The sequence below is a fragment of the Diadema setosum genome, chromosome 1 (genome assembly GCF_964275005.1).
Source record: "Diadema setosum chromosome 1, eeDiaSeto1, whole genome shotgun sequence".
Taxonomy (NCBI): domain Eukaryota; kingdom Metazoa; phylum Echinodermata; class Echinoidea; order Diadematoida; family Diadematidae; genus Diadema; species Diadema setosum.
In genome coordinates, this window is record NC_092685.1 from 4,960,154 (window position 1) to 4,985,960 (window position 25,807).

Here is a 25,807-nt window from a genome sequence, read left to right on the forward strand (position 1 = left end):
ACACACCTCCCACATCCGACTTTGAGAGACTGATTGGACTTTGCATATCACATTTCCTGATCAGGGGTGAACTGCCATCAGATAATGACTGATAATGATTTCCAGTGACTCACACAGAAGCAGGCCTGGCCCAAAGCTCTTCACAAATTCATGTGCCATGGCACATACCTACACACATTCACACCCACACACAAAAAAACCCCCACATAACCCCCCCCCCCTCCTCAAAAAAAACAAAAAAAAACAAAAACAAAAACAAAACAAATAAAACAAAACAAGAACAACAAAAAAAAAAAACAAACAAAACAAAAGACAGAACAAACTCACATACATATGCACTTTACACAAACAAACATTCACAAACACACATACATCTATTGACTACACTCATACCCCCTCTCCCTGTAAAGTCATATCCTAGCCCTATTGAAAATTGGACTTACTTTTACTTTGTCTGCTGTCTCTTAGACCACTGCAGAAACTTTCCCTTGATTCCTAAGTGTCTATACTTACCATGTAGCTTGCAGAGAGTACTGTTGTACTCATAACGACAAGCACTAGCAATAACACTGCAACAAATGCAATCAAAGGAACTGATTTTGATAAAATACTTCCTTGGATATTCTTCTGATTCTATCAATTAATCTTACACAATAATTTCTTCTATTATACTAGGACTTTGACATCTGAAAACAACAACAAACAAACAAACAAACAAACAAACAAACAAAACAGAAGGCACAGACTGATACAGCAATCATTGTCAAGTATCATTTACCACTCCAAAGTTACTCTGAGGGATTTTCATTGGTCTCTGTGCCTGCCTGCTTAGTTGTACAGCCCTATGCCATTCCTCGCCCCCCCCCCCCACACACACACACACAGAGCAAACTTTAGCCCTGCTGAAAACATTACGCCACCCTGCACACTCTTACAGCATGAATGAAGGAAGAGATGGAACGATAATGAAAACAATTGACAACACTGAAAGACAAGCAGGCAACAACCAACTTTGTGAAGAGGAATTTTATATTTATTTTTGAAATGCTATTTGACCATTTCCTAGACAGATAAATGGGGTCAAAGAACACTGCTTAGAAGAGAAATATAGCAAAACTCACAGAACAATAAATAACAAAACTATTAGCATCTAATATGATAAACAGTACTTTGTGCTTGTGAAATGTTAACAGGGGCATGCACTTGTTGACACATCCATAAGGTTTGGCGTTCTCATCTATACGTGGGGGGAGTGACCAGAAATAGCAACTTTCCAGATGATTTGCAATCAAAATGATCGGACGAGCAGACGTTGAGCCCAAACGACGGGCCTTGAACCAGCTCTTTTCTTTTTACGACGACGACAACAAGAAGCCACGAGAAATCACATGCCCCACGTGAGTCGACATTTGATCCTTGACAGACCATGTGATGGTATCCCCGCCACAAAACATGGAAGTAATAATACTTTAATTTGGCATCCAAATGAGGGGTTCTTGCAGTTCTCAAATGCAGCTACTGTAATTCCTGCTCATGTCAAGCCATGTGTTCTGTTCTACCTTTTTGTTTTTTGCTGTCATTTTTTTTTTTCGGTGCAGTAGATTGCCAAATAATTACAAACTGAAGATTGCCAAATTTTTATCGCATCCGATCCACCATGGAGAAAAAAGAACAGACAAACACCACTGAACTTTTCTTTCTTTTTCATTCGTGGGGGCACATTTACCTTTGCTGGTTATTCATTAAGCAAAAAATTTTGTTGTTTAGATTACACATTGGTTGCTATACATTCAATACACTGAACATTTTTTTTTTTCTTCTTTTGGCCTCACTTTACATTTGACTTCTAAAATGAGAACACTCTTACCAAATATCTCACAATGTAACAAAATACTGACTACAATCATCATTTGAAATATAATTGTTTTTCTTTTTTATTTTACCATTCATCCCCTACTTATTCTCCGTGACAGACTGGTGGATTTATGACTTATTGTGGGTATTGTTTGTTTGCTTTTTGTCAGTGGACACTGTCCTATGTCACTTGACTTGCTAACAAATTGAATTTACATGAACAACAATAATGAAATCACTGTGCATTAAAATGAATGAAATTGCTATTGCTTTAATCATATATGAAAAAAAAAAAGATGAAAAAAAAATGAACAGACAACTGAAAGAGAATTCACATCATCAGCTATAAACATGTATCTGTCGCATGCAAATAATGCTTTTGCCTGATTGAGTACATTGCCCACACGATACCCTTTCTTTTATTGGTGTTCAACCTTTTCAAGGGTTTGTATGACAAGCCAGCTTCATGCCATCCATCGAGAGGAAGCATTCCCGTACAAGGTTCACGAAGAAAATACCAGTACATTTTGCTTTTTTTCCAGGCGCGATGCCAGTGACACTGATTACCTGACACAAGTGGATATGTGGATATCCACTTCAGATCATATCCTTGTCAGGGAAAACAAAACGTGACAGAAATCCCCTGAATGTCAGAGTAAAATAAATTGCCTCCTTGCCAACACTGCCATGATATTGATTTCGTTGGCAGTAACGTGTACACAACACATATGACACCACCAAGATGAAGTAACTACGTATGTGCCTACAAACAGGGGATTTTTTGTGAATGTATTTCAAAACTCACAAAGTTTGTCATCAAAACACTGCTATGAGCTGTTGGGAAGCCTGTTGAGACTCGTTTCATACGCAAATTACTACTGACTATCACATGGTAGTGTAGGAAATCCATCAACGATGTTACAACACAATTTCATTGTTCCAGTGTTTGGAGGGACTTTCACTCAGCAGCTTCACATACCAACATTATTGCTTTTTGCTGCTTTCCAGGAATACATCACTTTTGCTATTTTATTTTCTTCCCTGACTTGAGACTGCAGCATCCAAATGTAACACAGAGCGTTGAGGAAGGCTAGAGGTTAACCTTGTCAACCACTTCCTGAGGAAAAGAAAGAAAGAAAGAAAAAAAGAAAGAAATTCAGTGTAAACATATGGTAATGAACACAAAGATCCTCATAATCGCAGACTTAATGTGGAAAATTAATTGTCTACGGGAAATCACAGGAAGACGACCTATGAGGCATTGGAAATTGTGGTCAAGTGATGATGGTAGGAACTCTGAGATATTACAGTCGGGTGGTATGGGATAAATTCAATGACAACAGCAAATTTAAAGGAGATCTGAAAAGAATGAACACAAAAAACAGTGTGAAAGTGAAGAAAATATCAGCACAATCTGTTGCAGAGGGACTCGGTGTAAGATTGATAATAACAAAAGACTATTAAGAAGACAAAAGTTCCTGTTATGTTTAAAAATTGGTAAGTTGTGTGAAATGGTACCACTTGGTCATGTGACCATAATTTCATTTCAATAGTCCCCTCCCCCACCCCTTGTCTGACAAGACAGTTATCAATAGAAGTTGCTCATTTGAATAACTTTCTACATAAATGCAGTTAACAAAATCTGTTCGTATCATATGACACAATCATTTACATTATCACACAATCACACCATTTCACATCTTCTTATCAGTGATTAACCAAAGAACGATGGGAAAAGGGTTGAGCATGGAACATCACAGGTAGTACTGAGGGGGCCAATTCTGTATACACGCCATATATTTCGCAAGGTTCTTATTTTCACAAATTTTGCTACTTGGGAGCTATTTGCAAATTTAACAACACACAAAATTATAAACTCTGATCTAGACATGACTGCAAAGTGGATGCATACATTTCTCAGTTAATTACTGCACTCCACGATTGTGAATTTGTCCACTCGCAAAATTGTCGGGGGAAGTCACGAACTCCGAAAAATTAGACTCGCTAAATGTATGGGGCATACAGTACTGGATTAAAAAATGTATGAAAACATGGAATTCAAAATACATGAGAAACATGATTTAGATAATTAATATCCTGATTGATGGTACAGCTACCAGGAAGAAAGAAAGACAGAGAGAGTGGGAAAAAGCAAATAATGCATTGATATTCAATATGAGGAAGTAAAGAAACCAAGGAAATGAAACAAAGATGATACCATTTAAAATTGCTACATTAAAGATAAAAGATAATCATATTACAATTTGCATAGTAATAGACTGGCTTGCCACTGAAGGAAAAAAAAAAATCTCCTAAGTAATAATGTACGGAGTAGTTGGATTGGATAAACAATGGAAAAGAAAGGGAATAGGGAAATAGTTGAAGAGTAAGTTGGAAAAAATTGAGAGTGTTTCTCAGTCCATTCATATTAAAATACAAGCTGCTCTTTCACTGTTCAGAAAACATTGGAAAATTAACTTACAGTGGAGTCAAGATATGATAGGGAATTATCAAGAAAGGTGATCATATTTTAACAAGAGTATCAACTTCACATTTATGTGATACGTGATCAGTTTTGATGATAAATGCAATGTTTGCTTACTCATTTCCTCGGACGCATTTTTTCCCCCTCACAGGAATGGGAATAAAACGGGGACTTCTACTATTTGACAGGAAACATATGGAATTACAAATCCCCATTACTCACACCCCGGCAAAGCAGCACATAAATCCTTATATTGGCGAGGAGAGATTCAGCAAAATCTGGGAGAATCATTTGGAGGAAATACGATAGCACTCTCTCTCATCCAGGGAAAGGAAGCGATAGATTTACTCCAAAATCCATGCATTTTGTGGATGAATTTCAGTGAAAGAATCTCACACAAATTTCCTACAATTGAAACCTTTTCTCATTAGTCTGGTTTCATTTTTCTGTTTGGCAAGGGGGAGGGGGCATGAAAGGGAGGGGGGTTGCAAGGCCATTTTGTGGAAATTATTATTTTACTCCACCATATTTATACAAACACACACACAGAAAACAAATATATGGTCTCTGGAAGCCCTTGAAATATGTTGGTTATTTCAAAACCCTATAACAGTTGTCAATTTTTCATCACGTCCAAGAAACCACATTTTTCTGGTTCAATGCTGCATACTTTTCATAATAGTCTTCAACATCCATTGCTAGCATTTCATTGGCTAAAATAAAAACTTCTCTTTATTGGAACATTTGGTTATTTGGGTTGCAGAACCAAATGAATCGGCAGCACATTTCTAAAGATCAAATGTTTTTGTGGTGAAATTGATGCATATTTGTAATAAAAAAGTACAGTTTGTAAATGTAATGTAATATAAAGCACAGAAAACTTTGTTCCTTAACATAAATCTCACACTGGTTGTGAGAATCTCTGCAATCTGACTGGCTGAATGCCATGAAAGAGAATTCTTATAATATATTTGTCACTAAGTTTCCATATTTACTTACATCACTGCTTTCCCCTTGTGTCTCATATATTGCATCATAGGTACACTGATGTACATGACAGTGTATACCGTATTCACACCTTCACCTTCTCTTCCTCAAATGTCTACAACAAAGGCTTATTGTGATGCATGAATTAACAGAATAGTTGCAAGGCATAACAAAACAGATCTGCCGGCTAGATTGTCACAAAACAATGCACAAATATTTTGCAAGGAAGAAAAAAGTTCCCCTGTTGACACGCCGCCTAACAATGGATAATTAACAGGCAGGATGAGTTCCAGATAAGGTCAAATACATCTACTCCATTCCTAACACCCAAATGACCTCCATATTATCTCACTATAAAAGCAAAAGCAAAAACAACACAAAACAAAAAAGAAACACAGAGAAAACAGTTCAAGATAATAGTGTCAAATCTGTATCCTTTTTTTTTTTTTTTTGGGGGGGGGGGAGTTAATTGTGGGGTCACGTGGCACAAGGACTGTGGCACAAGCCCCATGAGTATGGTGTATGGCAAGCATCATCACGACATCAAAAGTGGCCTTGCAGTACATCTATGGTCAAATTATGAGATTGATTGTTGACACTCTATTGGGTCTACATTTCCAAAGAACACTGATGTCAGTTTTAGACTTCGCCATCCACTGCAGAGCCATGCAGAGGAAAACCACCCATACTACAGGTGGATATTGGAAAGCCCTAAGTGTGTCACTGCGCTTTGCAATGCGTAATATCTGGTGCAGCCTGGCAGGTGTGCCATGTATGAGCAATAAGTTTGTGCAAGTCCACGCTCACTAGATCTGTTCTATTCAAGTGTCAAAACTGTTTCTTATCCCCCCCCCCCCTCCTCACAAAAAAAAAGAAAAACTCATAAAAAAGAAGAAGAATTGCTTCATTGAAAAATTCTGTTAAGGGAAAAATGATTTGTGACTGACAAACAGTCACCATCAAATTAAATCAAATCACTAAACTTATTATTTTCTCTAGGCAACTCAGCCCACAATATGAACTCCTTTCTAATAAATTCCTGCCAAATACACACAGACCACCAAAAACATATATTATAATACACGGTGTTTTGCAAGTTTGAGTGATTCTTCTGAAATTGAGCATTCATAAAATGAAGAGTTTATGTGATTTGCACATCCAGCTATTCTGACCACTGTTTGTGACAGTAGTATCTCTAAAATGCAGTAAAACAACTCAAAATTGACAGACTTTGAGAGGACACAGTTGCACATTAATTGGCAGAGCATGGGGAAGGGTTTTTTCTCCAAAAATGAATAAATGACTTGAAGGCTTAGTGTAGCCTGCAAGATGATTCAAATGATGGCAACATTTGAAATATGACTGTGATGTAGCATTAACTTTTAAAAACAGTCAATGTTAAGGGGTTGCTGGCATATAAAAAGTTGGAAAAAAAGGAGGGGTGTGTTCTATAAAATCCTCTCTCTGTGTTAAATCAAACAAAGGTTCAAACTTTGTCGAGCATTTCTCTTACACCACATGTGTCGTCCTGAGAAAAAAGTTTGGCAAACCTTTGGAAGATGTGCTAATTCAGAGAGGGATACCAACTTGCAATGTATACATCTGGCCAGACAAGCTCACCTGGGTTACAGGATGACTGACATCTTGCCTACATTAATCCACTGACTGATAGTTTTATTCAATCTCTCTCCATCACGCCTACTCCTTCTCTTCGTTCTTTCTTTCTTTCTTTCTTTCTCTCTCTTTCACTCCTATTATCTCTCCTATTTTTTTTTTTCTGTTGCAGTCTCTCTCTTTCTCTATCTTTTTCTATTTCATGCACACACATACTTTTTTGTTTTCCAAAATCTTTATTTGACTTCCTTCAAATAATTCAACAAAATAATAAAGAATAAAGTACAGTTCGACCTCGATTATCCAGCCATGTCGGGAACGGCGCTCATCCGGATAAGCGAATTGGCCGGATATGGGAGACACAATGTTAATGTATATAGCTGCCGTCCAAGCTGCCGTCCCAGTGCACTGGCAGCTAGGCAGGTAGCGTACCCCGCATCGGTGGTATAATCTATGCTAGCCTGCGCAAAATTGTAGTCCCTTCTTCACAAAAGTAAAGTATGTGAAAATCCTACATGTTTTACCTCATTAGATATTGAGACACCTATCATGCAAATCTTATGAAATTAGTGAAATAGATCCATGAAAAGATGTTACAGTCACTGTTTTTCCTCAATTTTTGGATGAAAAAAAAAAGTCCTTCACTGCGTGAACGCATCCGATAATAGAGATTTCAGGATAATAGAGATTTCAGGATAAAAGGAGGCCGGATAATCGAGGTCGAACTGTACTGCAAATGCATTTTCTACAATTTATAACAGATATGGTAGATGCTGGAATAGCTTGAGAACATGAATACATCTAGAATGAGGAGAACAAAAAACAAAAACAAAACCTATCTTAAACACACACACAAACACACATACATAAACACACAAAAACACACACATTTCTGCTTTTCCTGCTCTCTACCCCCATCCTTCCCCAATCTTCTTTCTCACCCGATGCCATGCCTGGTTGATGACGCTAGTCATCGTGTTCCATGAGGGATTCGAACCAGTCACTGCCCAGCTCCCCTGACAGAGTCTGTCATGCATCAAGACAAGAGAGAAAGAGGAAAAGAAAGAATAAAAAGCACTGGGAAAGGACAGTGGGGGGGGGGGGGGGGGGATGGCAAAAGTCCTGATTATTGCATGCATTTGTAGGGTCACAAAGGTTTGGTGACACCAAAGCTAATCTCTCCCTAGATGCCCTTCAATTTTATTTATCTATTTATTCATTCTTTTTCATTTTTTCATTTTTTTTTTTTTTTTTTTTTTTTTGGGGGGGGGGGGGGTTCAAACATATCAAATTTTACCATCAGAAATAGAAAAGTGGATACCGTATCAGGAGGTATACCCTTCATAATTCGTAATTTCAAGTCCAGTAAGTTTGACCAGTTCGATTATTGTTGTCTGCCGGTCAAATTTTATGGGCTCTGTTCATGTGTCATGTATGTGTGTGTGTGTGTGTGTGTATGTGTGTGTATGTGTGTGTGTGTGTGCCAGGACAAAGTTTCAAGATAGGAGCGACAAACTTTTAGCCCATAAATTTTATGTGAAAACATGTCAAACTAACTGGTACCCTCGTCTTGTATGGCTAAAAGAATATGATTTGATGACAAATCCTATACAATTTAGTATGCACTTGTCTCACTTTACCCATCTTTATGGTCTCTTGTTTTAACCCGTTGAGGACCAGTCCCTGAGTACTGTATAAGCTGTTATTTTCGCTAGGGTTTGATTTTCGCGAATTTCACGAATCACAGTCGGACCGCGAATTTAACAACACACAAAAATGTCACCATACGCTAAGGTAGTAAGTGTGCTTATGTAGGCCTCCATGTCAATTCGCGAAAACACGATCTCGCGAAAATGTCCGTGACCTCCTCATTCGCGAAAATATCTGTACGCGAAAATAACAACGTATATACAGTATACTCGGGCTGGTGTTTATGGGAAATGCATGTTGTAGCAAAATCAGTCCGTCCTCCCGCACATATAAACAATAATACAGAAAAGATAAAAAGATGCAAACAACTTCAGCACTACCATCAGCATATCACCAGCAAAGACTTAAAAAAAGGGCAACTAGAAGTTGAAAAACAGCTAAGTTGAATTCTACAATAAAAATAATTCTAAGTTGTAATTTGATATCAATAGCATCTAATTATAAAATAATAACTGACTGAATTAAAAAAAAAAGCTAAAAAATGAAATAGTGAAGTGAAGGTAAATCATGATACTGTGTGAAACTTTTCCTTGCTATCATGTGGTGATGGGCAACAGATTTCCTGTGATACAGAACAGAAACTCTTTAAATATTTATTCTTACAGGACTACAAAATTGTCTAAATTTAATACCAATTCTGAATCACATGGTTTTTGTGTGATATTCATTCTTTCTTGTGTTTGTGTGTGTAATTTTGGTTTTCTGTGTGTGTGTGTGTGTGTGTACATTCGTGCATGTGTTTGTGCTTTGGGAACAAAGCCATAAACTCTGATGAGCAAAGAATGAGTAACCACCTGGGCAGCTTTCAAAATCACACCTTAGTCAGACAGGAAAAGCGACAGAAGCCAAAAGTTTTGGTTGGAGAAAGCCACATACCCACGTTCCTGGTTGCTAGCTAGCCTGTCTTGCAATACTTTGTTCTCTAAAATCTTCCCTACTGCCTTGGCTCCCTTTTTTACAATATCTGCGTACCTACTGCAGACATGCTACTCTGAATAAAGCACTGCACAATGTGTGTACGAAAGAAGCCTGTGTTTATGTGCCGTTGTGATAAAACATCACAAACACATCTGACATAAAACTTTTCATCCATCCAAAAAGTAGCAAAACAACTCTCAGTGCACTGCATACTCTGAGTGATAGTGTGATTGGTTTATCTGCAATTTATGTTATGATTTCCCTTTCTTTATGAGTGTACACTTCGGTGCACATATTCGCAATTGGGCAATTCTCTCCTTGGTGGTTTGTGCTCGTCACTGTTTTTTCAAATGTAGGCCTACTGCAGCCGGCAGAGAATGCAGATCAATACAATTGAAGAACCCTAATATCTGATGACCGACTCCCTTTAACTCTTTAGGTGCCACGTTCGCACACCCAACTCAGTCGATGGCGAGCCAAGTTAACATATTCCACTCAACAACACGCAAACCTGCCTAATCAATCGATAAATCGCCAAATGCCGCAGTGCAATGAAAGCGTCAATCTTTTTTTTTTTGAATTATGTGGTGATTGAATATCAAGCGGTGTTCCCTAAATCTAAAGTTTAGTCACTACTCCATGTGCAAAAGTTATATCTGGACAATAACATAGCTACTTGTCATTTGAAAGAGAAATCCTCATAGTTCTGTCATAAAATCTACATCAAAGTAAAGCTTGGAATCTCTCTACAACTTTGCTCATTGCATGTCCAGTGTAACAAAAATCTATGAAAACTTACACAGATTTGAAAACAGAATGTTTTCCCAAAGCATGCATAGCTTGCAGTCTCAGAATAATGTGGCATGCAGGGGGTTTACACCATGGCGCATAAATGAGTTAACATCATGAGCAAAACAAATGAATTACCATTCTGACAAGCATATTTCTTTTTAGATTGTGATTTAGATGTTTGGTAGATAACACAGCCAATTGTTCAGAGATACATGCTAGCTAGACTGAAAAGCAATGCCTCTTTAACAGCTTAATACTGCAATACAAAGTGGAAAAAGACTTCTCTCCAATGTGCAAAGCTTCTAATATTCCTGTTCAGTAAGAAAAAGAAAAAATATATATATCTGCTATTAATGTAATCTGACTGAGGACAATTACATCCTGTTCATGGAAAAATATAGGGAAACAAATCAATACATTGAACTTTCAATAGACTTGTACTTAGTCTCTAAAATGTTTGTTTCTACTCGAGTAAAACAATGTTCATGGAAATTGCTATCAATCAGCCACTGTGAAGGGATTTTGATAACAATAACTAGACTTCATAGAGGACAGAAAGTCAGAAAATGCAGACTGATGCATCAAAATGATAAATGCTCTAACTTTTACTAATTTCATTCTCCAAGTTTGCATATTTGTTGTTTTATTTTTAATATCTATATGGTTGGTCAACACAAGCAGTTACACAGCAGATGATGAGCAATATAATGTATACATTTCTTAATATAGCATTGGAGATCTTGTTGACACAGGTCACAACAGATGTAGGCCTACACATTGAAGCATTTTTAATCTCCCTGTACAGTTTTTCATCTCTCATGTCTTTTGAATGTCACAATTCATACGAACCTCCTGAATCATCCTCAAGTCATCCTCCCGGACCTGACATTTCCCCGTCTCTGCCTGCCCTTCACGCTGGCTCCCTCTGCCGGATGACACCTCGGACAATCCTCCTCTAACTTTTGAGTTCCCATGGCGACAAGATGACTGGCAAGACTCAAATTTTGATGGAAGAGATACGAATGTAGATGGCACTGATGATGATGATGACGATGATGATGACGATGATGATGATGATGACAATGATGATGATGATGATGATGATGATGATGATGATGAAGAAGAAGGTGGGATGAGAGATTGACCTGGTAACTCCCGACAGAACGACAGCCTGGAGGTTGTATCACAGGATGTTTTTGGTGGGAATGGGTGTTGGTGTGCCTGTCTTGTTTCCTCTCCACATCCATGAAAATCATGCCCAGTGTCATCCAACAGATCAAAGTCAAAATCAGCCTCATCAGAAACCTGAAAGGAAGGGCAGTGAGGGAGCATGGCTTCAGATGATTCAAAGCTCATGAAAGTAATTTCCCATCAACAGAAAAATAAAATTCCATCCAACGCTGCACACTGGCAATGGTGCGATGGTCCAGTTCAGTAAAAATGTCTGTTGGACCAGTAACCTTTCAGGAACGAAACATATGAGTACAAAAATGGAAAAACTGGGTACCTACTGGTCCGACAGGGACAGGTTGGATCGGTAGAAAAATGGGTTAGTGTGCAGCCCTGTTCTATTAACCCATTGAGGATGAGTCCTGAGTATACTCATGCAGGTGTCTATGGGAAATGCGTGTTGTAGCAAAATCAAACCAACCTCAATGGGTTAAAGTCATTCTGGAGGGTATTTGAATTGCATAAGAGAAGTGAAGATGCCCATATTTGAAGCTACACTGGACACAATTGATTAGACCAACAATAAAATCCAGAGAAATTGTGTAGTTTTAATTTTCTTCATTTCTGATAGAAAGAGACTATGAGACAGAGAGAGAGAGAGAGAGAGAGAGAGAGAGATTGAGAAAAAATCTAGGTCAATGAACAGGAGAAAGAGAGTTTTCAGTCTAATCATACATATTTCATTGGGCTGGGGTCAAATGGTGCATGCATAATAGCATCTGCAGCTGCATCAGCCTGGAGCCAAGGCTAGCCATAGACAAGCAATCACAGCAATGCTGCTATGGGCAATGCCAAGTTATGATTCACATTAAAAAAAAAGAGTACCAAAATACTTGCTTCTAGCTTTACATGGTTGTGAAAATCAGGGACCAAGTATACTTGGATTCTTTCATAGTCTGTTGGCCAAATGTGGGCATTGCAGACATTACAATACTTTTTTCCTCTAGTGTGTCAGAGTTCCTATTTGCTTGGATACAGAAAACCATGTCAAATTGTGTGCAGATACACAAACAACTCAAATGAAGCTAACTATCCATTCATCCATCCATCCATCCATCTATCTATCTATCTATCTATCTATCTATCTATCTATCTATCTATCTATCTATCTATCTATCTATCTATCTATCTATCTATCTATCTCTCTCTCTCTCTCTCTCTCTATCTATCTATCTATCTATCTATCTATCTATCTATCTATCTATCTATCTATCTATCTATCTATCTACAGTGCACTCCTGTTATAACGAACACGGTTATAACGAAATTCCGGTTACAACGAATAAAATTTAGGGCCGCAACATTATCAACTCTATGTATTTTTAATTGTTTATTCATTCGGTTATAACGAAATTTCGTTATAACGAAAGAAAACTGCCGGTCCCGAGGACTTCGTTATAACCGGAGTCCACTGTATCTATCTATCTATCCATCTATCTATCTATCTATCTATTTGTCTGTCTGTCTGTCTGTCTACCTGTGGATATTATCTGCCTTTTGTTATCTTCGTCAATGAGTCAGGATTCAGAAACATCCATAATGTAGGTAAGCAAAATGAGTAGCTCAGGTAACTTGATAAATTTAAGCGTCAACTAAAAAAAAGAAAATGGAGAGAGATAGATCATACGATACAAATTTTCATTCCTCGTCCAGAGTTACTCTGTACAGCATGCAGGTTGGAAAGTAATGTAGAAACCTTCAAGTCAAAACACAGTTCTCATATGGCAGCAGAACTGTCAGTTATTGCTCTAAAATGTACGCATATCATGTATAAGAAATGTGTGAAATAATGCTATAATAACACAATTTCAGTTGGGTACCCAATAATAATGGAGATGCAAAATACTGGCCAAAAAGCTTTGCCAGAAGCCCAAAATCTCAGAGCTCACCCCATCATGACTGCTACATAATTTTTCATAATCTATTATTGGTAATCAACAAATTGGGCCACAGCAATATCCATCGATCTTCTGCGCTAGACTGGATTGCATGCAGCCTGCTGAAAAATACCATTGCAAGGGCATGATCGATTATCATGTTGTACATTCTACCTTCCCACAATGATGAACACGGGGTTAACAGGGAGGGCTCTTCTGGAATAAAAGTTGTGCCCTACAATCAAAATTATTCTACACTTTTGATCTCAAAAACATCACAAAACAACTTACTGGAGTATCCTGGCAAATCGCTTCAGCCAGGTAAGTTTCTTGGTAGACCCTTTGGATGTATTGGAAGTAAATTCCAAGAGAGGGAAGATGAATTTTGAGCTCTTCCGAGAACTTTGTTTTGGCTTTAATGTGAGAAGCTCTGGTTCCCACACAGAGCCTAATTTTCAGTCTGAACTGCTCAGAAATGACACCCCTTCCCTGTCTTCACTGACTTCCCATACTTTGAGAATTTTAATGCATGACTCAAAACCCTTAACTTCACTGGAATGCATATACACACAATAACAACACGAACAAAAACGACAACACAATTACCTAATTTGGCACAGGAAATAGAAAATTGAAGATACCCTCTAAAACGCCACTTGCTTGTTGTCTGCACTCAACTCTAAGATCAGATACTTGACAAATATATCTCCCTAATGCCGGAAGGGTAGACTAAAATACTCCCTCAAACATGGCGCTACTGCCCCACTCTGTCTCTGCCAAGAGGCAGAAAAAAAAGTAGTTAACAAGTTTATTTCCTGGGCCCCATTTCACAAACAGATTGTAATTATTATTGTAAGCAAGTCGAACTGCATTACCACTCCAGTAACTTTCGTAAACACTGACAGGTGACTGGTAATTGCCCAGCAGCTAGGTGGTGGGAAAGTGTGCTAACTTTCTGCTGCAATTATTGCAAATGTTTATGTAACAGGTTCCACTTGGATGGTGACATTACATCAATTACACACTCTATTCTCAGCTACACTGTATTTTATGTCAATCAGTATACAGCACTGATCATCCCTAACTGCCCACGGACAGCCTACAAAGTCCCTGTTGACCAAATTAGAAGGTAAGTCCTAATCTGGGAGTCTTTTGAGGCAATAAGTATAGCAACATATCTCATCACATGTTTCTAATTTCCAGACCTTAATAGAACATTTTCCCCAAGGGAATGATGTCAATGATGAAAACAATGCCAAAAAGACAACAGATACTGAGATTCTACAAATGCAGTGAAAGTTAAGACTGTTGACACATCACAGAGTCATCTAACATGGCATCCTATAGGCACTGCATAACAGCTGTCTTGGTTTAAGGTTTACTGTTAAAAGAATTCATTTGCTTTGTGCATGAAATGGTACAATTTTCATAATTGGAAGAAAAAAAAAAAAGAGAAAACACAAAAAAAACGAGTTACCTAAATGCTTTATATTTCCTAATAAAGGTCCACTCTTGCCACTGACTCCTGGAAGATGAGACTTGGATACATGGACTTTGGTCGTACCCATATTAATCGCATCCATTTCTCATTTCAACATGTAGTGCTGCAGTCTTTTAGGCGCTTTAAACATTAACATCAACTTTATTTGAATTCTCTCAACATTTGTAAAACGACAATGAGAGCTCTACTCAGTAGTATCAGTTTTAGATCAATATTATCTTAACAAACTTTGTATAACACAAGTATACTAGAGTTTACCCTTATCAGATATTGCATGGACTTGCAAACATATGTGTATGGGATGTGGGGTTTGGACAGATTGCAGACAGAATCGTCAAAACACAAGCCTTCTGACTTCTGGTAATCCCTCAGGTATGATCCTTCATTAACTAGGGGGAAAAATGAGTAAGGAGCTCTTAGCTCAGTGGATAAGACAACATATTTTATATTGGAAGTCCAAGGTTCAATTCCCCAGGCTGCTGAAGTCATGCTCCACAACACTTTATCCCCATTGCCTACTGTAGTTCTTTGGAGGGGACTTCAAGCTGTGGGTCCCATGGTTGTATGCTAAGAAGCAGTTAATGCTTCCATAGCCTTACAAAATAAATATTGAAGAACATAATGCAAAGTACTATCAAAAGATATTCATAAATTGAACTTGAAAAACAGAAAGGTTTCAATATACTCTTGCAATATATAATTGCTGATTGCATACAGGGCAAGCAGCTTACAATAAAGATAACTACGTCACATCCTCTCATACCTCCTTGGTCACATTTAGCTATCACTTCTACACCAACACATATAGGACCAATCAATTGCTAATGAAGGGGGGGGGGCAAGGTTGTTGGAAGGGAAATAGAGAAGATAAAAGGAGGTGCCACAGCCATTTAACGAGCGGCAAACGCAGAATGAAAATCTGATTTGTTTTGTCGTAAGTGGATAAATGACCTCATCCCAACGTAATGAAGAATACCAAGTCAAAGACTGTGTGTCCCTCACTTAAATTACAACCCAGTGTACAAACATCTCGGGGAGTCACATGCACCGAGGGTCATGAGATAAATGTAGGATAGCTTAGTCTCATTCTACTTTCTTTTCTTTGTTCATACTAGGCTCTGACTTAAGATATACTGTTTCTGATGTCAACAAATTTTCTTATACCTCTTTCTACAAAATGATCCCAGCCCAAACTCAACAGCTAAGTCACAAACAGCCAGACAAGTCAGTCATACTAATGTTAGGACAGGACACAGATTGTTTGCACCATGTAGAAACAAAGAGGCAGGGCTGCTCCTAGATTGTGGGCTACTCCCCCTCCCCTCCCCCTCCTCTTCCCCTCCCCCTCCCCTCAGGCCAGAGCTACCATCTAACAGCTGACCATGCAGAAGCGCTGGAAGTTGAAGCCAGCCAAGGCAGAAGTAAATGAGCACATCCCGCCTAACAAGAAAACAAGCTAATTGAGTAGTGCTTGCTCTAATTTGTGGGTGCAGGGAAACCATTCATAATGCCAGTCGTCTGTTTTGAGTGAAGTGCCCCCGCAGGCAGTGATAATAATGTAAAATACATGTGTGGATATCATCAAAATAAACTTGCTTCTTGTGCCATACCGGAATCAAATCAAAATAAAACAACACCAAGAAAATAATAACACCAGAGGTTAAAGCTATAAGTCTTCAAAATAACACGAAAGCAAAAATGTTCGCGGAACCTTTCCGGCTACACTCAGATACCATTTATTTCCTGTGTTAAAACTATAAGTCTTCAAAAAAACACGATAGCAAAAATGTTTGCGAAACCTTTCCGGTTACATTCAGATACCATTTATTTCCTCCGTTTTACTTGGAATATCAGTGGGACACTCTCTAACATTACAAGAGGTTTTCAGCTCTGCGTCATTTTTCAAGACAGGTAATGGACTATCCATCAAGAAAATACAGAAGGGGAAGGAGGGGGAGAGGGACATTGAAGAGAAAAGAAGAGAGAGAAAGAGAGAGAGAGAGTGAGAAAGAAAGAGCGACAGCATGTGTACAATGTGTCTGAGACTACAAGACACAGACATGTAGGAGTAAAATAATGCAAGAGTACTGGTAATAATGATTTCTGCTTGACACGCTTATTCATCTGGTCATAAAAGCAGCGTAGAAACCTTTTGAAGTGGAGATGATCGAGTGATTGAAAATGAAAGCGAGGGTTTGCATCATGGATGCATTGAGGATATTACAGAAGGAAATCGGGAGAGGTGAAACTGATTTCCTACACATCTTAGATTTCCTTCCCTTTAAAAGATGATTTTAAAGAAGCTTAAGTCATTGTGTATTCACAAATGTCTGTTTGTTACTGGCATCAGTGTATATGTGTGTTTGTATTATGCACATGTATATTTTCTCAGACTCTCTACATAATCCTAACAATCACACACATATCAACTCTTTATCTTCATTCTTGTGTGTGTGTATTTGGCAGCACAAAAGATTAAGAAAACATGTTTGTGTTTTCTATATGGAACACTACGCAAATTATTATCAATGGAATTTTCTGGATCACATTGACAACAGAGTTACATATAAACCTGGTAAACCAGCTGAACATAAAGCATGCTCAAAATTCCATCACATGGATGTAAAAGACTACATTGGCAATATTCGTTTACAAAAAAGTAATATGTCAGCACTTTGATGTTGAAGTTTTCAGTATTCTTGTCTCCAATCCTACCCCTGCACGTGTTTTGATCTTCCCTGTCACATGATAGAACATGACAGAATGACAGGCAATGTTTTGCAATATTTGTTGTGGTGGTTTTACCTTGACAAACAATGTTTTGCAATGTTTGTCTTGGTGGTTTCTAACCACAACCAGGCATAGACAAACTGTGGACAAAATTTGAGATGCAAGGAGGTATGTGTTCCTTTCCACTTTTAACCTCATTTTTTTTTTGCCTTTTTTGTGTAATATTTTACACAAACATACATCTGTGATCATCTACATAAAATCAGCTTCTACTTGTAATGATTTCATTATCATGGAAATTTGCATATATACCTACATTTCTCTCTTTTTTTTCTTTTTTTTTAATTCTACAGACATTTACAAATATATCTAAACACTCTTATCATGGATGTTTTGAAAGTATATTAATCCTTCCAAGCAGTTGATAATGTCATTATCAGCGATTGATCACGTCATGCGAGTGCCGTGCAGAAATCAAAGGCGGCCAACGTGGAAGATTAGATAGAAAACTTCCTCCATACCTCCATCTTGGCTGAGTCGGGAGTGGTCTGCCATGGGGACAGCTGTTCTGGCACGCCATCCAGATTGCCAGCATCCAACGCTGAAATCGTCTCATCCTCATCATGGGCTTTGGGAGGAAATTGGGGCTGGCTCCCATGCCCACACTGCAATCAAAGCGCGATATCGGAGAACCGACCAATTACAATTGCATTTTGAGTCACATAGACGAGATCTACAGCTTCCTCAAGAGATATTTTGTCAAACACAGCCCCAACTCTCTCTCCATGCTGTGCAGTATAATAATCTTAACTGTTTATTTACACACACTTATGAATATGGTTTATGTCCAGTCATATTTCCTTAAACATTTAAAATCTGTGTTATCAATGATAAAAGTGAGTTTAACTGTGGACTGACCAAACTTCTTGAAGAAAATGAAGTGAAGACAACACTTAAAAACAAAAATATCCAGTGGTACCATTTTGTTGCAAGAAGTAGTGGTAGTAGTAGTAGTAGTAGTAGTAGTAGTAGTAGTAGTAGTAGTAGTAGTAGTAGTAGTAGTAGTAGTAGTAGTAGTAGTAGTAGTAGTAGTAGTAGTAGTAGTAGTAGTAGTAGTAGTAGTAGTAGTAGTAGTAGTAGTAGTAGTAGTAGTAGTAGTAGTAGTAGTAGTAGTAGTAGTAGTAGTAGTAGTAGTAGTAGTAGTAGTAGTAGTAGTAGTAGTAGTAGTAGTACTACTACTACTAGTAGTAGTAGTAGTAGTAGTAGTAGTGGTAGTATCAACCATTACTATTTCTAATGCAACTTTGTTCCTTCTACACTACCAGGGGTATATTTTATAACAATTTGACTTGAACAATGACTATTACTACCAGTGATATATGCCGTCACCCTTATAGTGATATGGTATTACCCTTATTGTAAATACTACTGCTTTTATTGATTATATTCATGACTGTTAGATCCTATAATTTCAGTGAATTTTAGAGAACCCAACAGTGCCATGTCTGGTCTAATCTTGCTCTGACGTGGGGAACTACAGAATCTGATGAACACACCAGACAGCAGTATCTTATGGAGATGTGTAATTACATCTGTTACGCAGTGCTACATAAGTTTGGGGGAAAGAATGGAAACACAAGAAATAAATTCTCTCCATTATCACTGACTGTCTTCTTTCTCTATTTCCTACACCACTATGTCAATACACAGGTCATGTTCATGGTGTCTGACAAACTCTAGCAACACAGCTAACCAAAATAGTGTCTGAACAGAAGGTTTTTTAACAGTAAATCCCTGAGGTATGTTTTCTGCAAATAATGAATGTGTACCTGCTAAAATGCAGTGGTCAAACTTATAATTCAGTCTTACTTTGCCTCAGGTTGAAATATGTATCAGGATCATGACTCTCATTTCTACAATTTAAGATCACAAAAGCCTCCAAAAATTAACCAAACATCACTTCTGGGTTTGCATCTGAACTTAGTCATAAATCCTTCATCTTCTTCTTCTTTTTCTTAAAAAAAGATAAAATGAAAGCTTATTTATTTCCATGACAAAATGTTCAAACAATGCTTCATTCTGTTGAAAACTTGTCTAAATAAGCAATAATTACTGTAAGGGATGAATAGTACAACAGGTTTCATTAAGACAAAATCAGTAGTGAGCAACAGAGAAAGACATAACTGGCAATCAGAGTTTTGAAATAGGATAATACATGCATACCTCTCAAAACTTCTCTATTTTTCATGGCACGACCATCAATGCCAGGAAGCAGTGAAAGAGATGAGTGAAGGGGTTTGTACCCACCTGACTGACACCTGCGATGGGTGTACCCAGGGGCCCCATGCCAATGATGGTAAGCTTCTCAACCAGCTTCTCCCCAAGTTCCTTGGTATTGGTGGCCTGCACAAACAAAGAACAAGAAACGGGAGCTTTAAAGAACAAGCTTCTGTGTATGTGTAGTTTGAGGAAACAAATCAATCCACCCACTCAAAAAGAAAGGGAATTTCCCATTATAGGCCTACACTATAATTGGATAAACATATAACAGTCAATTGGTAAAATTGCATGTGCATTAAATACTGAGTATAATTTCAATTTTTTTATCAACCTTGCACCAATATCTTTTGCCTACATTTGATATGGAAGTCAACAAATCGGTTCAAAATATTTGGTTGTGAAAGCAATATGACACATATTTTGCACTGTCACCTCTCATTTTGAGTTACTCTTATTCACATTACCTTCATGTAACAATAAATGTCAGTCATATGCTCTTGTGCTACTGACGTTCAGACAATACTCTATATAAACTGTGCTTTTCATTCAATTTGCTCTTTATGTTGGAAGTTAGTGACTAATATGCATTTGAGAATAGTAACAAATCCAATCAAAAACATTTGAAGAGAATGAAAAACACAAGACTGTTCTTCAGTCTGAACATAAATACTTAGAATTTTGGTTCAAAATGCAATACAAGCCAGGATCACCGTTAAAAATACAATCAAACAAAACACAATAAGCAATGCACATTTTCTTTGTTCAGCCTGCTTTTTCATCTTTTCCTTTAATCAAATATATTGAACAGCCACAGCATTTTCTCAAGCTCACAAAATCGTTGCACATTTTTTGCTCCGAAGTCTTTTACTATACTTCACGATTTACACTTCCACATCATACATTAGTAAAGCAAAGAAGGAACGTGGGAACTATCCAGGCATGACATACATCCATGTTGATCAGCATGGTGTTAAGAAGGTACTGTATATGCCATATATTTTGCGAGTCTAAATTTTCGCGAATCGGGAATTCCGACGATTTCGTGAGTGGTTAAATTCGCAATCGTGGGGTCCTGTACTGAACGGAGAAATGTACACGCCTACGGCGCATTCACATGGGGATCAGAGTCAATCACCTGACTCGTGAAATTCGCGAAAATAAAAACCTCGCGAAATATTCGGCGTATACAGTAGTCCATGCTTCCACTGACTAAAACTTTGTCTCAGATTTACCTGAATGTGTTTCAGACAGTGTTGACGTAAGTTGTCATTAGTGGAATGTGTGATGATACTGCACAGAGCTGATGAACTCAGAGAAATGGCCTTCTCCATAACCGTTTTCCTCTGATCAAAAATGATAACAACAAGAAAAAATATTAATAAAAGAGAGAAAGAATACGCCCTCATTGATTCTTATTTTATTTTCGATCCATTCTCAAATTATGCTGAGTAAAATATCTACAATTTACTACCAATCATACCATGAAAGGACTAACCATTGAAAAACAACACATGGTATGACAATTTCACACAATGACACAAGTGGATATGGATAGATTTTTATAGGCAAATTCCTTGCCTACTAACATGATTAGCATAATTATGACTCTTGCTTCCTTACAGAGAAAGAGACCAGTGTAAAAACCGTATTTTGAATTGCGGTTGTGCCTGAAAATATGCAATGCACAGGCTTCACTGTGCTTATTTAGATTTTTTAATGGAAAAACTAAATATTATCATAAATATATACCAGAAGAAGCCACATAGAAATGATTTTTCAGATCATACATACGCACGCATTAAAAAAAAAGACACACGCTAGGAATAATGATTAATTTCCTGTCAATGCATCACACATCAGAGCAATCAAATCCATGATGGCTCCGTTCCAATAATATCATCACGCAGCCATAAGACATAGCCCTAAAACAATGCTTGTCACATCTGATTCCATTTCTTTTATGAAGCGATCTCTCCGGACATCTCCCGAAGTTGGGAAGGATTTTGAAAGTGGCAATGGTACACACAAACCCTTCAATATCGGAATGACATCATTTTTATATGGAAGCGGCTAATCTATTCCCCTTTCCTGATTCATGACATCATTTAGAGAAAATTGCATGAAAATAGATTGTGATGTCTGCCCCTTAGACGTATCATTGAGACAAAACTTCTTGAAATGAGGGTAGAACTTTAAAAATAACAGCGGCTATAAAATGTTCTCCTTTATGAGCTTTGCTAAGAAAAGGTAAAGCAAAACCTGGATAGAGTTTTAGGGATATAAATATTAATGATGAAAAATAAAGAACCTTGTGCACAACATTAAACTACAACATAAAATTGTGGATGATTACATGTTCTATTGCTTACAGACAGACAGGCAGAGGGTTTCCATTTATCTTGTGTGGTATCTTAATGAAAAGCCTTCTACGACCTGTAAAAGATCTCTGGGAGATATATGAGATGATTTGTGATACACCATGGCTCTGCTCATGTTTACACTTTTCCAAAAGTGATGGCAATGTGCCCCATGAACTGCGGCAAGGCTGCATCTAAAACACTGTATGTTTTGAGGCCATTCCAGGTCTGGATTTTATGACTGCTCTGCATTTATTTTCAGTTACCTTGCATAACCACGAAGGTGAATGCCAGTGTTAGATTCACCCACAAATTACATGGGTTTCCTCTTCTGCTTGTGTTCTAGCCAGAAGCCTACTGTGGAAGCCACAGATTATGCACCCCTCTCCACCCCATTCCCCCACCCCCTGGTCTCTATTAAACTGCGCTCCATCAAAGATCTGGCTTGAAAAGCAGGTTTGTGATTAATAGTCCTGTTTCTCTCACGTCAGTGATGCTAATCACATTAAAGAGCTTTGCTGATTTCTTCTACGAACTCATCTCATGACCTGTCAATCTTCTGCTTTCATATTTCCTATTTCTGAGAATTCTCTTGACTAAATATAAGACCAAGTCACGAAAAAGCACTGTTTGTGGAAGTATAATCTTATGCATATTTGTCAATTAGTACAGCTTTACAGGCATGCATCAGCGCTGTTTGTGATGATTGATGTGGGGTGGGGGGGGGGGGGCGGTTACGAGCGAGCGAGGGCGAGCAAAAGTTTACTGCTTGGTTGCACTGGTAACCTACTGAGGTCTGCTCCAGCTACGCGGGTCCATCTATAATGATGCATCGGAAGTTGTGATTGTCAGATCGGAAGCAGGAAGCCCAGCCGAGCAACTGACTAGTGCAACTTGGGACCCCTAGTAACCTTGGCATACAGCACAGCCAATGCAATGAGCCTCATTTCAAACCACACTTTTAAAAAAAAATCAAAGAAAGAAAGAAAAAAACACCACCAGCACTATCTGCTAGGCTGTTAAGTGCAAAATTGCCTTGCCTCAGTTGATTTCCTGTGCCCAATGTATCCGGGAGCACTGCAGAAATGAGGGTCCGGGCAAGGCTGCACTGTAGACAAATTGAGGAAAGACAGAGATCAACCCGATGTAAATTTATCTCCATCGCTGCAGCCTTGTCGGAGAAGTCAAGTTCTAAAACGACCTACATGCCCCGATGGCAGGAGCATTGAAAGTTTCCTCTTCTTCTCCATCATTGCCCAGCACAGCTACACCAAAAATGGTATGTGACGGTATACAACCCCCCCCCCCCCCCACCCGTCCTTTTATCAAAGCATCTTTTGCTCTTCCCAGAAACTAACATCTCTCCTGGCTGGTGGGTTCCCTAGCAGGCTGGCTAGCGTGTCACCGACAATCCCCCTGATCCTGCCAAACTGCTGGGCCCAGATGTGAGGAAACTCCTGCCGCACCCGACGCAACAGATCTAGGGAGGAGGCGGAAACCCAGCCGGAGAGAGAGAGAAAGAGGGAGAGAGAGGGTGAGAGAAAAGGGGAGAGAGGGAGAAAAAGGTTATATGTAATTTATATATATATATATATATATATACATATATATATATGTGGAGGAAAAACAAAATTATCCAGAAGTGAAGAGTGTGTCAGAGATAAGAAACAAAATACAAGCGTATTTCTCCATCACCTTCTGTTTCTTCCTTGTTTATTCTCTCACTATCTTATGGTTTTAATCATAATGGGAAGGACATCAGCGAGAAAACGACTGACGGATATTTATATATAGACTGAAAGAGAAAGAGAGGTAGCAGAGACTTCCTGTTAATAGGCGGCAGGGGGATCACCATAAAATGGCAAGAGACACAAATCATTCTACTGATATGAGACAATAGCAAACAGAGAAAAAAGGAGAGGGCAACCTACTGCACAATGATGATGAGCAATATATTGTCAAATGCGATGACATTAGAGAAGGGGCATGTCTGGTTTGCAAACAAGTGAGAAATGAAAAATACTTGATGCTAAAAGTCTATACCCTTGAGGTATTAGAACAACAACTGACAACGCTGGGAAATCATAGGAAATCAACACTGTGTGGATATCATGTCAGATACATATGGAAAAGAAATTGTGAGATAGTCAGTGATACTTGGTTTTAAGCTCAAACATATTGCAAAGAAATGAGACTGAATTATACACATTATGAGCTTTTTGAGGAAATCTAAATGTGCTAACCAGGAAGCATATGACAATGATATTTCATATCTAAAATGCTTGTTACAATCTGTCCAAAAAGTGGTTTGAATGAAGACCTTGGTAATTACATGGGAAATGAAGAAAATGCTTCATAAGCAAAGTTTCTAATTACTAGTCAGTCTTGAAACATCAAGAACCACTGTTCATTCAAAAAATTTGTCTGTGGGAATATTTCTGCTTGGATTTCCATCTACGGTACTCTGAAAAGGGCAAACATCCACTGTATACCAGGAACTTTAAATCACATGATTTATATTATCACACCAGTAATCAATCAATAAAGCCGCAATAATATATAGTACCCATACTAAATAACACTGGTGCGTATGCCAGAGAATGACATCAGAGCCACACTGTAAAGCTTTTACTACAGTGGGGTATTTGAATTGTATCTCATCATTTATTCTAGGTATCAAATGGTTGCCCAATAGTTGCCCAAAAGTCAAAACTTTCAATTTGAAGATTTTCTGAAGAGCTAATGTAAATGCCAAAACATATAGGCAAGTTCCAAAGACTACATTCTCTTCATCTTTACAATCACGAACACATTTGGTAAATTTACTTTCCACATCTAATCCAAGTACAGTTTTCTTTCATTGAAATTTCATCTGAACTTTTTATAGACATGGAAATTTCATCTGAACTTTTTATAGACATGGAAATATGACACTGTAATAATGCATGGCATTCATTGGTTTGTTCAAGACACATAGAAACTAAAGCTAATTAGTGGTATCTGGTGACAATATAAACAATTTCATTGAGCTTTCATGAGAAAGTAGTCACTACCTATGAAAAAAGGAGCATAACCCCAAAGAAAGATGCGTGGGAAAGTTTGTTGTTCAATCGCTGCATGAAAGGAAACACTTTTTAATGTATGTTTGCCAAAAAAGCGAAGTTGATCACTTCAAGACGTAAATGTTGACAGTTAAGTGTACAGGAAAAAAAAATGTGGTGTATAACTTGTTCCTGTACACTATATTTCAAATGTGTGGGCAAATTCTGCTAGTCATTGTTTCTTAATTTTTTTTTCTCTCTCTTTGCATTCTCTTTGTGGATACTGGTGACCAACATAATCTAAGGAATATGGCATAAAGCATAGTAAACTATTCAATACAAGTCTGTGTGATATGGCTGAATTTCAAATGTTCATTACCAAATTCTGCAGGAACACCTTCAACATAACAGAACAGAAGCTGATGATTACA

At 38.0% G+C, this 25,807-nt stretch overlaps 1 protein-coding gene across 4 annotated transcripts in view; it reads right to left on the reverse strand.

Moving 5' to 3' along the window:
• Positions 1-994: 994 nt before the first annotated feature.
• The window catches only part of LOC140233439 (uncharacterized), a 93,240-nt gene continuing 68,427 nt past the window's right edge, over positions 995-25,807 (reverse strand). For 2 of the 4 annotated variants that reach the window (XM_072313562.1, XM_072313554.1), the window contains 7 exons: positions 23,694-23,815; positions 21,211-21,321; positions 20,006-20,101; positions 18,220-18,363; positions 11,210-11,665; positions 7,882-7,966; positions 995-2,971 (listed from right to left, as the gene is read on the reverse strand). In XM_072313562.1, the coding sequence (XP_072169663.1) occupies positions 7,907-7,966; positions 11,210-11,665; positions 18,220-18,363; positions 20,006-20,101; positions 21,211-21,321; positions 23,694-23,815 (989 nt within the window). In that variant the 3' untranslated portion in view covers positions 995-2,971; positions 7,882-7,906. The remainder of the gene's footprint in view (positions 2,972-7,881; positions 7,967-11,209; positions 11,666-18,219; positions 18,364-20,005; positions 20,102-21,210; positions 21,322-23,693; positions 23,816-25,807) is intronic. The other 2 variants (XM_072313578.1, XM_072313570.1) reach the window with 2 other exon arrangements.